Source organism: Ictidomys tridecemlineatus, chromosome 11, assembly GCF_052094955.1.
Source record: "Ictidomys tridecemlineatus isolate mIctTri1 chromosome 11, mIctTri1.hap1, whole genome shotgun sequence".
NCBI classification, from domain to species: domain Eukaryota; kingdom Metazoa; phylum Chordata; class Mammalia; order Rodentia; family Sciuridae; genus Ictidomys; species Ictidomys tridecemlineatus.
The window spans coordinates 116,744,156-116,757,928 of NC_135487.1; the positions used below are offsets into that span (position 1 = coordinate 116,744,156).

Here is a 13,773-nt window from a genome sequence, read left to right on the forward strand (position 1 = left end):
CAGAGAGTCCGCTCAGTCCCCTTAGCCCTGGCAATCAGCCTGTGAGGGCAGAGGGCAGTATTGAGGGAGCCTTGGGAAAGGGGAAGTCAGCCAGGTCAGACAGTAGGAGCGGGAATTCTCCCAGGGTATGATTCTATCTGTGCGTGTTATCTGGGCCCTTTCCCTGGCTCCCTACCTCCCTTGGGGCTCTGTCCCACCAAAAAGGGAAAGAGACAGCTAAGGGCTGAGTGTGGGGTTTGGGAAAAGGCTATGTCATCAGCTGGCTCAGTTCCTATAATCCATCCGGCTGCTAGAGATTCCCCTCCCCTGGGCAAGTCCCATTTTTTTTTTTTTTTAAAGGAAAACAAAAATTAGGATTTGGGGAAGCAAAGTCTGTGTCCCACTGACAGAGCTCCCGGCTGAGTGGCTTACAGCTCAGCCAATCACAGAAGCTCTAGATGGTTAAAAGAGCTGGCGGGGAGAAAGGCTGGGGAGAACCCACAGGGAGACCCATAGACACTTAGACACGAGAGAGACAGGAGGAGAGAGACAAAGGCACAGCGGAAGGAGAGAGAGACAGGGCAGGCCGAAGGCGAAGCCAAAGTTGTACAGAAGGAGAGGCCAGAGAAGCTGCGGAAGACACTGGCAGGGAAAGACAAAGATCCAGGAGAGGAAGGCACAGGAGGGCAGTTTGGAGGAACCAGACCCCTGGGCACCTCTCCTGAGTCTAAGGGTTAAGTTTTCTCCATCTCTTCCGAAGGTCCTCAGCCCCTCTGAAAACTGCCTCTGACCTTGGCACGAATCCTAGCCCCCAGGCTGTAGAGAGGAGCTTTCCACAGCTAGAGTGTGGAGGACTTCATGCTCCAGATGGCCTCAGTTCCTCCCAGCTGCAGTGCCCGTGCCATGTCCCGGACCAGCTCACATCCCGGGAGGGGCTTGGCGGGGTGCTGGCTGTGGGGAATCCAACCCCGCCTGCTGATCCCCACTGTGCCCCTCTCTGGGCTGCTGTGGCTGCTGCTGCTGCTGCTGGCCTCCCTCCTGCCCTCAGCCTGGCCGGCCAGCCCCCTCCCCCGGGAGGAGGAGATCGTGTTTCCTGAGAAGCTTAACGGCAGCGTTCTGCCTGGCTCAGGGGCCCCCGCCAGATTGTTGTACCGCTTGCTGGCTTTTGGGGAGACACTGCTACTGGAGTTGGAGCAGGACCCTGGTGTGCAGGTTGAGGGGCTGACAGTGCAGTACCTGGGCCAGGCACCTGAACTGCTGGATGGGGCAGAGCCCGGCACCTACCTGACTGGCACCATCAACGGAGATCCAGAGTCGGTGGCATCTCTGCATTGGGACGGGGGAGCGCTATTAGGAGTGTTGCAGTACCAGGGGGCTGAGCTCCACCTCCAGCCTCTGGAGGGAGGCACCCTTAACTCTGCCGGGGGACCTGGGGCTCACATCCTGCGCCGGAAGAGTCCTGACAGCAGCCAGGGTCCCATGTGCAACGTCAAGGCTCCTCCAGGGAGCCCCAGCCCCAGCCCCCGAAGAGCCAAGGTAGGCAACCCTGGAGTCTGTATCCTGCAGTGTCCTTCCTCCATGTCTGTCCTACTGACCCCTATTCACCCTCTCTCCACCCACTTCTACTTCTGGCCATGCTGCTTCCCTTCCTTCTGTCTGTCTGCCTTTCTTCTCTCCACTGGCCCTCTGTCTTGGGAAGGGTCCTCCCTCTCTCTCTCTCTCTCTCCCCCACCCCCCAACCCTTCTTCTAGCCAGACCACTGATCCACTCCAAGTATTCCTGGAGGTGGGTCAGATACTCTAGGCTGGGAATGGCTGCTTTCCCTTATCCCACCCCCATACCCCTGCTTGGCTTTGGCATCTCCTACTGGCACAGTCCCCAGCAATAAAGCTCTCCTAACAGCCCCCATGGCCTTGGCTCTTTTCTCTGCCTCAGTGATTTTTCACCCCCACACTCAGCTAAAGGAGTGAGGTTTGAGTCCCAAGGGATTGGCCTCTGGCTTCTGATGCTGCCTTGAAATTTGTTCTGGCAAACTGCAAACTAGGACAAGAGTGGGCAGGGGAGGAAAGGCATCCCAATACCTCCTCTGGTCAATCCCCTTCCCACACTGTGGACTGACTGAGGCTGCCTGAGGCTCCATCCTTTCCTCCCTCCCACTCCTGTCTCCCCCTTCTTCCCTTCCTTCCTCCTCCCTCTCTAGCTTTAATCCAGACCAGACGCTCCCTCCACACCCGCCACGCTGAGATCTGGCCCTGGCCCTAGCTGCTGACTGAATTGTTCCTCCAACCACACAGGGCAGACACGTTGCAGCCCAGCCCTCTAGCCCTAGTCCCACAGGCCCCAGCCGCACTCAGGCCTGGGTACCCCAAAACACCTCCTGGAGGCATTCCAGTTGCTTTTCACTTCTGGGGCCCACAGTTCCAGGACATGGCATCCCCTTCTTTCCTTCTCAGAACCAACAGCTGGCTCCTCAGCATTACCCCAAAAGCCCTAGAATTTGGGATGGGGGGAAGGCCCAGCCCAGACCCGTCAGGAATCTATGGGGTATGTGGGGCCCAAAGGGCTGTGCTGAGTTTCAGACCCAGGAAGTGATGGAGGGGAGTGATCATGGGTCTCAGAGGCCATTTCAGGATCCTCCTCTCCCTTCTTTCTCTACAGCGCTTTGCTTCACTGAGTAGATTTGTAGAGACCCTGGTGGTGGCAGATGACAAGATGGCAGCCTTTCATGGTGCAGGGATAAAGCGCTACCTGTTGACAGTTATGGCAGCAGCAGCCAAGGCCTTCAAGCACCCAAGCATCCGCAACCCTGTCAGTTTGGTAGTGACTCGGCTAGTAATTCTGGGGTCCGGTGAAGAGGGGCCCCAAGTGGGGCCAAGTGCTGCCCAGACCCTACGAAGCTTCTGTGCCTGGCAGCGTGGCCTCAACACCCCTGACGACTCAGACCCTGACCACTTCGATACAGCCATTCTGTTCACCCGCCAGGTGAGTCTCCACTCAGCTCCACAGGCCAGGTGCCAAAAACACCAAGAAGCACCTCTAAATAGATGGTGTTGGAAACAGTGCTCCCGGAGTGAGACAGCAGGATGCCTGGCCCTGGCCAGGCGGCCATGTGTGGCTATCTGGGCCTTGACAGTACTGGGTACCCAGTGCTTAGGTCTCCACTAATCTGGGATCCAGACTAACAGATCCAAGTGTCTTCACCCCCCATGCATCTTCTATGGTCCCTCTTCACAGGACCTGTGTGGAGTCTCCACTTGTGACACTCTGGGTATGGCTGATGTGGGTACTGTGTGTGACCCTGCTCGGAGCTGTGCTGTCGTGGAGGATGATGGACTCCAGTCAGCCTTCACCGCTGCTCATGAACTAGGTAAGGTGGGAGTGGGGCCATGGGGCACCTGGGATGGATAGCAGCAGTATCTGGGGAGCAGTATCCTCCTAACTAAGGGGACATTGAGCTCATGGGAGTACAAACAAGAGTCCTAAGGTGTTCCTTCCTTCTCCCAGGCCTAGGTTCAGCTCTGGATGTAGACAAATAGATTTTCCTGTTCAAATAAGATAGTATATGGAAACCTGCTATAAAGTGCTATGTGTGTGTATGTATGTATGTTTGTTTAGAGGGGAGTAAGTGAGGGAAGGGAGGTTCAGGATTGGAAATGTTGGCTAGAATGAAAAATGAGTAGGGAAGGGTCTTTCCTTTGGAGAAGGGGAGATGGAGCAATGGTGGTTCTACGTTGAGGAGCTCTTAGAGCACCAGGAAGGGGTTGGGGGCAGGATTGATTAGGAAATGGATCTGATCGTCCACAGCTACAACCAGATTAATAATGGAGCTCCCTGAGGGCTCAAGGAACCCTTAGTCACTAGCAGGACCTCTGCCCTTACAGGCCATGTCTTCAGCATGCTCCATGACAACTCCAAGCAATGTGTCAGTTCCAATGGGCATGGGAGCACCTCCCGCCATGTCATGGCTCCTGTAATGGCTCATGTGGATCCTGAGGAGCCCTGGTCCCCCTGCAGTGCCAGCTTCATCACTGAATTCCTGGACAATGGATATGGTAAGAAGTGACACTCATCTTTTCCTGTGTAGGAATCAATTTCTGCCCCCACTGGACTCTCACTTCCACTACATTTCCCATAGGCCACATTGACTGCCCTATACTTCCTCTGCAGTGTGGAATGGGGTGAGAAATGCTGCTATCTTTGTATGGTTCCTACTTCCTTTGAGAATAAATAGCACAACTAGAGAAGGCAAATTTTGGATCAACAGAATTGGAACCTGACCTAAGGGCTAGAACTGTCCTACACTGGAATGGGCTAGTTGTTGAAGGAAGTGATTACCTTGTCTCTGAATGAAATGTTCCAGAACAGCAGGCTGACTGTCACTAGGCAGAGGTTGGTTGATAAGAAGCAGACTCTAGAATCCCATGGTAGTTAAGAACAGGTGGGAAGCTGGGCATGGTGGCTTATGCCAGTAATCCCAGCTACTAGGAAGGCTGAGACAGGAGGATCACAAGTTTGAGGCCAGCCTCAGGATAAATGTGGCTCAGAGGTAAAGGTCTCCTGGGTTTAATCCTCACTACCAAAAAAAAAAAAAAAAAAAAAAAAAAGGTGGAACAACTGTGCTTTAGATTTCTATCCTATCCTTCTTCTTTATTTGTATGCAGATGCAAGACTGTAAATCCCTTCACTTCTCCATGTTTGTATCTAATGTATAAAATGGTATAATAATGGTGACTACCTTATAGGTATTTGCCATGATAAAATGTGATAGTGCTGATTAAATGTGATAGGTCAAGCATTTAGACAATCCTCATTGGATAATAAGCATTCAATAAAGCTTAACTGCTATTTATTTTATTTTTTTAGTACTGGGGATTGAACCCAAGGCACTCACTTTACTACTGAGCTATATTCCTAGTGCTTTTTTTAAAAAAATTTTATTTATTTGTTTTTATGTAGTGCTGAGGATGGAACCCAGTTCCTCACACATGCAAAGCAAATGCTCTACCAACTGAGCTATAACCCCAGCCCTCTAGTGCTTTTTATTTTTTATTTTGAAACAGGGTCTCACTAAATTGCTTACAGCTTTACTGAATTGCTGAGGTTGGCCTCAAATTTGTGATACTCCTACCTCAGCAATGGGATTACAGGCATAGCTGCAATTTAAAGCCTCTTTCAGCGTCAGGATTTTTTTTTTTTTTCCCCTAGGATCCCTCAACCCAGGGAGAATAAGCTTTCAGCTGGCAATCCTGAATTCTCTTCTCAGTCCCTTGCTGACTTTGTGCCTCAACCCCCTTTCCAGGACACTGTCTCTTAGACAAGCCAGAGGCTCCACTGAACCTGCCTGTGACTTTTCCTGGCAAGGACTATGATGCTGATCGCCAGTGCCAGCTGACCTTCGGTCCTGACTCACACCATTGTCCCCAGCTGCCACCACCCTGTGCTGCCCTCTGGTGCTCTGGCCACCTCAATGGCCACGCTATGTGCCAGACCAAGCACTCGCCCTGGGCTGATGGCACCCCCTGTGGGCCTTCACAGGCTTGCATGGGTGGCCGCTGCCTCCATACGGACCAACTCAAGGACTTCAATGTGAGACTCTAGGGCAGGAGTTGGATAAAGGACCTGGGCGAGTGGGGACTAGCCCTCAGTCCATAAGAGAGTATCCTTATCCTATCTTTCCATTCTGTTCTTCTTTAGGTTCCACAGGCTGGTGGTTGGGGTCCCTGGGGACCTTGGGGTGACTGCTCTCGGAGCTGTGGGGGTGGTGTCCAGTTCTCTTACCGGGACTGCACGAGGCCCGTCCCCCGGAATGGTGGCAAGTACTGTGAGGGCCGCCGCACCCGCTTCCGCTCCTGCAACACTGAAAACTGCCCAACTGGCTCAGGTGAGGAATGGGAGGGATGGGAGCTCTTGGGAAAGGATGGTAAAGAGTAGAAAGGACTGTCCCAAGAGGTGTTGATTGCCCCGGCTGCTTGGGGGAGTGACTTTGCACTATAAAGGAACTACCCCTCTCAGTCTATGGGGAAAAGAAGTGCCATGCAGTTTAAAGTGCTAAGTGGAACCATCAGGCACGGTGACACACACTTTCAATCCCAGCAGCTTGGGAGGCTGAGGCAGGGAGATCATGAGTTCAAAGCCAGTCTCAGCAACTTAGTAAGGCCCTAAGCAACTTAGTGAGATCCTAACTCAAAATAAAAAATAAAAAGACTGGGGATGTGGCTCAGTGGTTAAGAGCTCCTGGGTTCAATACCTGGTACAGGGGTGGGGGTGGAAAGAGGTTCTGGTAGAGGAGTTTTGGGGATAATGTGAGGAGGGAGAGATCTGACTGTCCATTTCACCCCTTAGCATTGACCTTCCGTGAAGAGCAGTGTGCTGCCTACAACCACCGCACTGACCTCTTCAAGAGCTTCCCAGGACCCATGGACTGGGTCCCTCGCTACACAGGTGTGGCACCGCGGGACCAATGTAAACTCACCTGCCAAGCCCAGGCACTGGGCTACTACTATGTGCTGGACCCACGGGTAAGGGACAGGCACCCCTACGCCCTGTTCATGTTCACGTATTCCCCAGTGATCCTTCTGCATTCTGATGGCAAAGATTTTCCAAAATTGCACCATCGCTGGCATAGCCACACCATGCCAGCCCATGGGTCTACTCAGACTTATCTGTCCAAGGGTACTGAGAAAACAGTTTGCAGACGGCTGCTCTAGGTGGTCCCCATTTCCTTGCTTCTTTCCCTCTCTCTGTTTTTCTGCATTTGGTGAGAATGGAAGTGTGGGATCTTTGGGGCAACTCCTCAACCCTCCTTTCTATGGGTTCCTCTGTCAAATTACAGTGGTGGCTTCATTAGACTAATGGAAGCCAGTCCTTCAATGGACAGGCTTCTGGAAGTGCCTGATGTTCCTGCACTCCCTCAGTGTAATAGGGCCATCAATGGGTTGAAAGTGGAAGAGAAAACAAACCCTAGTAGTATTTGGCTCCCTCTCTTTGCCCAATCTGTGGAGAATTTCTGCGGTTTGGCTGCCCTCTAGTGTCCATATGAAGACAGTACCATCAGATTCATGAGTTGTGAGTGGGTCTCTGACGGACCAAAAATTGGGAGTCTTGGTTCCTTTGCTTGCCATATCTGTAAATTTTAGGCAAGTTCTTTGCTCTTTATAAACCTTAATGTTACATATATAAAAACCTCAAATAACAGTTGTGAAATTTGATTTGAGATATATATATATATTTTTTTTTTCTTTTTCTTTTTGAAACTTTTGTAGTACTGGGGATGAAACCCAGGTGTGCTCTTCCATTGAGCTACATCTCTAGTAATTTTTATTATCTATTTTGAGACAGAGTTTCATTGAGTTTCCCGGGCTGGCTTGAACTTGTGATCCTCCCTGCCTCAGCTGCCCGAGTTGCTGGGATTCCAAGTGTGCACCACTGAGCCCTGCTTGTGTTCATGCTTGTAGAGCATTTAATTTAGCACACTGCCTGACTCATAGTCAGAGCTCTGAAAATGGTGGCTTTTATATCTGTTGTTATGATTATCATCCCGTACAGTGGCTGGGACTCATCCTACATACCATTCACATCCCCTACCTCTCTCAGCTTTTCTGACACCTCTTTCCTGTTGGGACCTGGGTTGTATTTGGCTTATCAACCTCTTCTCACTTAGGAAGAACCCATTATATTGTTTCTTCTCTTTTCTTCAGGTGGTAGACGGAACCCCTTGTTCCCCAGATAGCTCCTCAGTCTGTGTCCAGGGGCGCTGCATCCACGCTGGCTGTGACCGCATCATTGGTTCCAAAAAGAAGTTTGACAAGTGCATGGTGTGCGGTGGGGATGGTTCCAGCTGCAGCAAGCTGTCAGGCTCTTTCAGAAAATTCAGGTTCCTTCACCATTTGTTTTTTGCCCTCTACCTTTATGGATGCTGTTCTGGGGATACAGAAGTGAACTCAACACTGTTTCTGCAGTCTAGTGGGGAGACCGATGAGTAGGCAGTTATGATGCCATGACTCACATGTTCCACAGAAAGTGGCACAGGGTGCTGTGAGAGCCCTTATGGGCATCAAGGATGACTTCCTTGGGAGTGACTATAAATTGAGTCTAGGCTGGAGACTAGGAACTGGACAGGCATCAAAAAGTGTGTATGGGGGGGCACTAGGAGGCACCTGAATAAGAGAATAGTGGGTATAGCTGGATGTGGTGGCATCTACCTGTAATCCATCTACTTGGGGAGCTGAGGCAGGGACATGGCAAGTTTAAGGCGAGCCTCAGCAATTTAGCAAGCCCATGCCTCAAAATAAAAATTAAAAAGGATATAGTTCAATAGTAGAGCATCCCTGGATTCAATCCATCCCCCCCCCGAAAAAAAAAAAAAAAAAAAACAAAAAAAGAGAGAGTAGTGGGTGTTCCTGTCCAGGTATATGGTTAGGAGGGAACATTTGCATGTAGATCTGATCTGCGACAGTTCATGTAGGTTGAAGAGATGACCCTCTACTCACATACAATCAGACAAATACACCTCAGAAGACTGAGAAAATTTAGAAAATGCTGAGTTCTCTCTTTTCTCCACACAGGTACGGATACAACAATGTGGTCACTATCCCTGCAGGGGCCACCCATATCCTTGTCCGGCAGCAGGGAGCCCCTGGCCCTCGGAGCATCTACCTGGCCCTGAAGCTTCCAGATGGCTCCTATGCCCTCAATGGTGAATACACACTGATGCCCTCCCCGACAGATGTGGTATTGCCTGGCGCAGTCAGCTTGCGATACAGTGGGGCCACTGCAGCCTCAGAGACACTGTCAGGCCATGGGCCACTGACCCAGCCCTTGATGCTGCAAGTTCTGGTGGCTGGCAACCCACAGAATGCACGCCTCCGATACAGCTTCTTTGTGCCCCGGCCAGCCCCTTCAACACCGCGCCCCCCTCCCCAGGACTGGCTACATCGCCGGGCACAGATTCTGGAGATCCTTCGGCGGCGCTCCTGGGCAGGCAGGAAATAACCTCACCATCCCGGCTGCCCACTCTGGGCACCGGGGCCTCAGACTCAGCTGGAAGAATGAGGGGGCTTCTGCAGCTGCCTCTTGCTAAGACACAGTGGGAAGGGGCTATGGGGGTGAACCTGCTTCTCCTCTCTGCTCTAATGTGCAGGCTGGCCCTGCCCTGGTTTCCTGCCCTGGGAGGCAGTGATGAATTGGTGGATGGAAGGGACTAGGAGATAGTCCCGTATCTAAACTGCTCCCTCAGCCCTGCAGGTCATGGGAGGGAGGGGGAAGGCAGGATGGGCCCTGGGCCCAAGTTGTATTTATTTAGTATTTATTCACTTTTATTTAGCACCAGGGAAGGGGAGGACTCTGGTCCTGGGGAAATTGACCCCCACCCCTCATAGCCCTCACCCTGGCTAGGAACTTGAGGGTGGCAGTAATAAGCATGAATGATTGTGTGTGTTGTGTGTGTGTGTGTGTGTGTGTGTGTGTGTGTAAGTCTGTGTATTTACATTGAGGTATAACCTGCCTTGCTTTCCTCTCCCTGAATTTTATTTGCTGGGAAAGGAAGAATCAAGAGTAGGTTAGACTTTTAAGGAGTGAGGGTTTATTAAGTTTCTAAAATATAAATTGAATTCTGCTATTTATGTACTCCTTTTGGAGTCAGACAGATGTGGGTTGTGCCTTGGCTCCGTGTCTCTAAACATTAGTTTTATTCATTTGCCAGTAATAATACCTCCCTTAGAAATGTGTAGTAAGGATTAAATAATGTAAATAAATAACTAGCATAATGCCTAGCACTTGGTAAGTGCTCAACAAATGGCAGCTGCTGTTAGTTATTATCACCTTTCTGTTCACATCCACCCTCTACAAGGTCTGCAGTGTGCTTAAAGGTGGCAAAGATCTGCATCAATGGTGGCTACCCTCACTCACAAGCATAGTTCCTTTGGTTGGCAGAACCCAATCCTGGATTCCAAGGGACTATCAGAGAAAAGACATTCTGTCCCTACTCCTGTGGCACCTCATTCACAGGAAACACTTGGCAAGTGCATGTGTGGTAGAGCACTTGTCTGTATGCCCCAGGTCCTGGGTTCAATCTCCCAGTACCACATACACACACACAAAAGCATTTGGCAATGAGAACATGAAGGTGCAAAAATAAGATCAACTAACTACATCAACACAAAACAAGTGTTTAATAGTAGCAATAATAGTTGAGGGGGTCAAGTCAGGGAGGACTCTTTTAATAGAGAGAGTCCTGAAGCAGGAGCTGATGGATCTGAATTTGAGCTAGAGTTTAGCACCTTATTAACTGGATGGTGTTGGATAAGTCACTGATACAGAACTTTAGATTACTCATATATGGAATGGAACTAATAATACTTGTTCCCAGATAATACTTGTTCCAGGAGCAAATGTTTAAATATTTTCAAATAGTAAAGGCTACAGCAATGTGAGAAGTTACCCTCATGACTACTCAGTGAGACTGGGTCCCCAGAATCAAATAATATAAACCCAGCAGTCTTCTTTGAAGATGGGAAGTTAGAAGAGAATTCAGGCCAGGCACAGTGGTGTATGCCTGTAATCAAAGAAACTCACGAGGCTGAGGCAGGAGGATCATGAATTTGAGACCAGCTTCAGCAATCTAGTGAGACTTTAACCAAATGTGTTCAACCAATTTTTTTTTGTCACAAAAAATAAAAAGGACTGGGGGATATAGCTCAGTGGTAACATACTCCTGGGTTAATTCCCCAGTACTCCCACTCCTTCCCAAAATAATGGAATTCAGTATGAGGAACAAAAATAATTGGGTAGGAGTCAGGTGTGGTGGTACAAGTCTGTAATCCCAGTGATTTGGAAGGCTGAGGCAGGAGGATTGCAAGCAACCTAGCAAGACCTTTTCTCAATGTAAAAAATAAAAAGGGCTGGGAATATAGCTCAGTGGAAAAGTGCTCCTAGGTTCAATCTTCAGTATGAAAATAATAATGCAGTAGGGGTAGGCACCAAGGCAAAAAGAATAGCGTGAAAAGGGATTTGAGGTGAGGGGTGCCAGGTGTTCAGTGGTGGCAGAGTATTTGCATAGCAGGAGGGAGCAAGAGCAGCCCTACTTTCCTGCCTAAGAAGGCAATTTTGCTTGAGAAAGAACCTGGGTAGTCCTGTGCATATCATGCATGGGACAGGGATGAACAAGGGTAGCAAGTGGGCCCTGTAAAAATTTGGAGTGTTGAGTGTTAGAAGCTAAGGGTCAGGGAAAGGATTGAATGTGAAGGAAAGGGAAGAATTATTGGTTAAGAATACCCTGAGGTGAGAGGGGAGGGAGAATGAGGGAACCAAAAACACATCTCTCTGCCATAACAACCCTTGCTGGGCTGCCAAACATGGCTTGGGATACAGAGCTGGGACTATGGGATTGAGGCCGGTCATGGAGGTTGTAGAAGTTGTGTGTGCTATGCTCACTGGTGCTGGGGTTTGCTAATCAACTTCAGTACTAGGCAGAGCCTTACACAATGCCCTGTGCTTTGTACCATCCAGCACAGTGTCTGCTCCCATTGCAGCCATGGGAAAATGGCCACCCACATTTTTCTCTCCAGCAAACATGTCACACTACTGTGCTTGAATGCCCTGGTGCTTCCTCTGGTACCAGTCAAGCATGAGGAGGTAGGAACAGGATAGATCAAGATCAGAGAGATCTTCAATTGTTTCATCTAGCTAACAAAATTGGATCACCAATAATATGTTCACGGACCTTCATACTTTGAGCTCACGGTACACTGAGCAGAGCCCTGTGGTAAATGGATGTGAAGTACAGCGTGAACAACATATGACTGTGTACTAAAGGAGCCCACATTGCATCCTGGGGAGAAGGTTGGGTGTTAGACTTCCACAAGAGAAACAAATGGGTCCAAACAAGGGACTATAAGATAAGGACAAAATAAACTGTGCAAAGACTGAGCTTTGGACTTCATGGGCTATAGGGGTATGAAGGGTAAGCCTGAGGAGAAGGGCTTTCTTTCTCTCTCTTGTTGGGAGCCACTCTGGACAGAAGCTATGTGCACACCTTTAAGTCCTGAGTAAAGGGGTACTGAACAGTTATTGCACCCCGCAATACATTGAGCTTTACCTCTGCTTGGACAAGGAAGGTGTGGCTCTAGGAATGGGCATCACCCAATGGGGTTGAATTACACCCACCGGTTCCTACCCCTTTGCCCTTTTTGGTTTGAATGTTCCATGGAACATCCCCTTGTGTGTCCTCTATATAAGAATAAGGAATTCCAGTGGCTCTCTTTCTACAAAGCCCTAAGGTCACAGAGCCGTCCCCAGATTTTGAAAAGGTACTTCTGTGTGTTTGCATGCTTTCTTTACCATTTTCTTAAGTTATTGGAATAGTCAGATTTTGTGAATCCAGCATAAGTCACCAGCTCGGAGAGATGGCGATTTTCTCTTTCTTTCCCCCTGCCCCCTACACACACACACACACACACACACACACACACACACACACACACACACACACACACGGTGAACCCTGAAGCTCTTTATTACTGACCTATGACCCTACCCCTTTTTATTTTTTGAGAGGGTGTCGCTAAATTGCTGAGCCTGGTCTTGAAATTGTGATCTTCCTGCCTCAGCTTCCTAAATTACTGGGATTATTGGTGTGTACCAACTGCACCTGGCTCACCTTTCATTAATGCTCTTTGCAATTCAAACTTTGTAAATCACTTTCATATATGTTATTTTAAGAAAACTTCCGCCAATGTAACTCAGTGGTAGAGTACCCCTGGGTTCAATTGCCAGTACTATAAAATAAAAGAAACCCTCTGCTCAATGGGTAGGGTTCTTACTGGCATACAGAAATATTTTCCAGCTAGGGGTGGTGGTGCACACCTGTAATCCCAGTGACTCAGAGGCTGAGACAGGATTGCAAATTCAAGGCCAGCCTGGGCAATTTGGTGAGGCCCTGTCTTAAAATAAAATTTGAAAAATAAAGTGGGGAGAGCTGGGGATGCAGCTCATTGGCAGACTGCCTCTGGGTTCAATCCCCAATAACTGCCAAAAAAAAGAAAAAAAGTTTTTCAGAAGGGACTGAACTGAACTTGGGAGTTTACTTCTATAATTATGTGTGTAGGTGGTTGGGAGCATAGAGTGAAACAGGAACAGAGAGAACTAGCTTTTCAAAGAGAAGTGAAGGGTGTTCCCTCCCTTAATCTCAGGCAAGGCCTGACCCCATTCTGGAATGACCTTCTCCATACTATCCCCCCAGACCCAGGTTATAGGGTCCACCTGATATCCTGAAGTCAGGGGGCTAATAAATTGTTGATAGGGGTGTGGGGCATACCCCTCCCTGGAAGTGCCAGGATGGGCTCTGTCTCTCCAGTCTCTACTTAGTGCCTTCATGGGTCTGAGCTAGCTAAGGTGTGGTATATAGGAAGGAGCAAAAACAGGAATAACAGGAAGAAAGAAGGCATTGGAACTTTTCAAGTATGGTCTTAAAAGTGAAAAGAGGGAATAATGAGCTGGAAAAAGAGGCAGTGACTGACAAGGAAGTATGTGCCCTGTCCCCAGAGAAGTTCAAGCAGAGTTTGGACAACCCTGTTATGAGGTGCCAAGTGTTACATATGAGAGTCTGAGGCAGAGAAGGAGATTGAAGCAAGAACTGAGTTGGTTCAATTTCTTTAAACTCCTCCTGCCCCCAAGATTCTCAGCTTCTGTGGTTACAAGAGAGGAAATTTGGGAATTTGTCCAACTACTATTTTTGTGGTGGATGTGAGAGAGCCAGAATTTCAGGAGGGGTCTGTGGAATGGGCATTTATACTTCTA

The 13,773-nt window shown here is 49.2% G+C and overlaps 1 protein-coding gene across 1 annotated transcript; it reads left to right on the forward strand.

Annotated features, from left to right (window-relative positions):
• The first annotated feature begins 388 nt into the window (after positions 1 to 388).
• Adamts4 (ADAM metallopeptidase with thrombospondin type 1 motif 4) lies at positions 389 to 11,904 on the forward strand. The gene is made up of 9 exons (XM_005341845.5): positions 389 to 1,515; positions 2,638 to 2,961; positions 3,214 to 3,346; positions 3,861 to 4,031; positions 5,279 to 5,565; positions 5,674 to 5,860; positions 6,322 to 6,497; positions 7,677 to 7,852; positions 8,544 to 11,904. The coding sequence occupies exons 1-9, from the start codon at positions 838 to 840 to the stop codon at positions 8,968 to 8,970; spliced, it is 2,559 nt and encodes an 852-aa protein (XP_005341902.1). The 5' UTR covers positions 389 to 837; the 3' UTR covers positions 8,971 to 11,904.
• The last annotated feature ends 1,869 nt before the right edge of the window (positions 11,905 to 13,773 follow it).

What these genes read in the sequence shown, in the direction of transcription:
- Adamts4 (XM_005341845.5), top strand. Translation starts at nt 838, where the DNA reads ATGCTCCAGATGGCCTCAGTTCCTCCCAGCTGCAGTGCCCGTGCCATG. An exon ending in ATTCCTGGACAATGGATATG is followed by an intron (nt 4,032 to 5,278) that starts GTAAGAAGTGAC and finishes CCCCCTTTCCAG; the next exon opens with GACACTGTCTCTTAGACAAG. An exon ending in AAACTGCCCAACTGGCTCAG is followed by an intron (nt 5,861 to 6,321) that starts GTGAGGAATGGG and finishes TTCACCCCTTAG; the next exon opens with CATTGACCTTCCGTGAAGAG.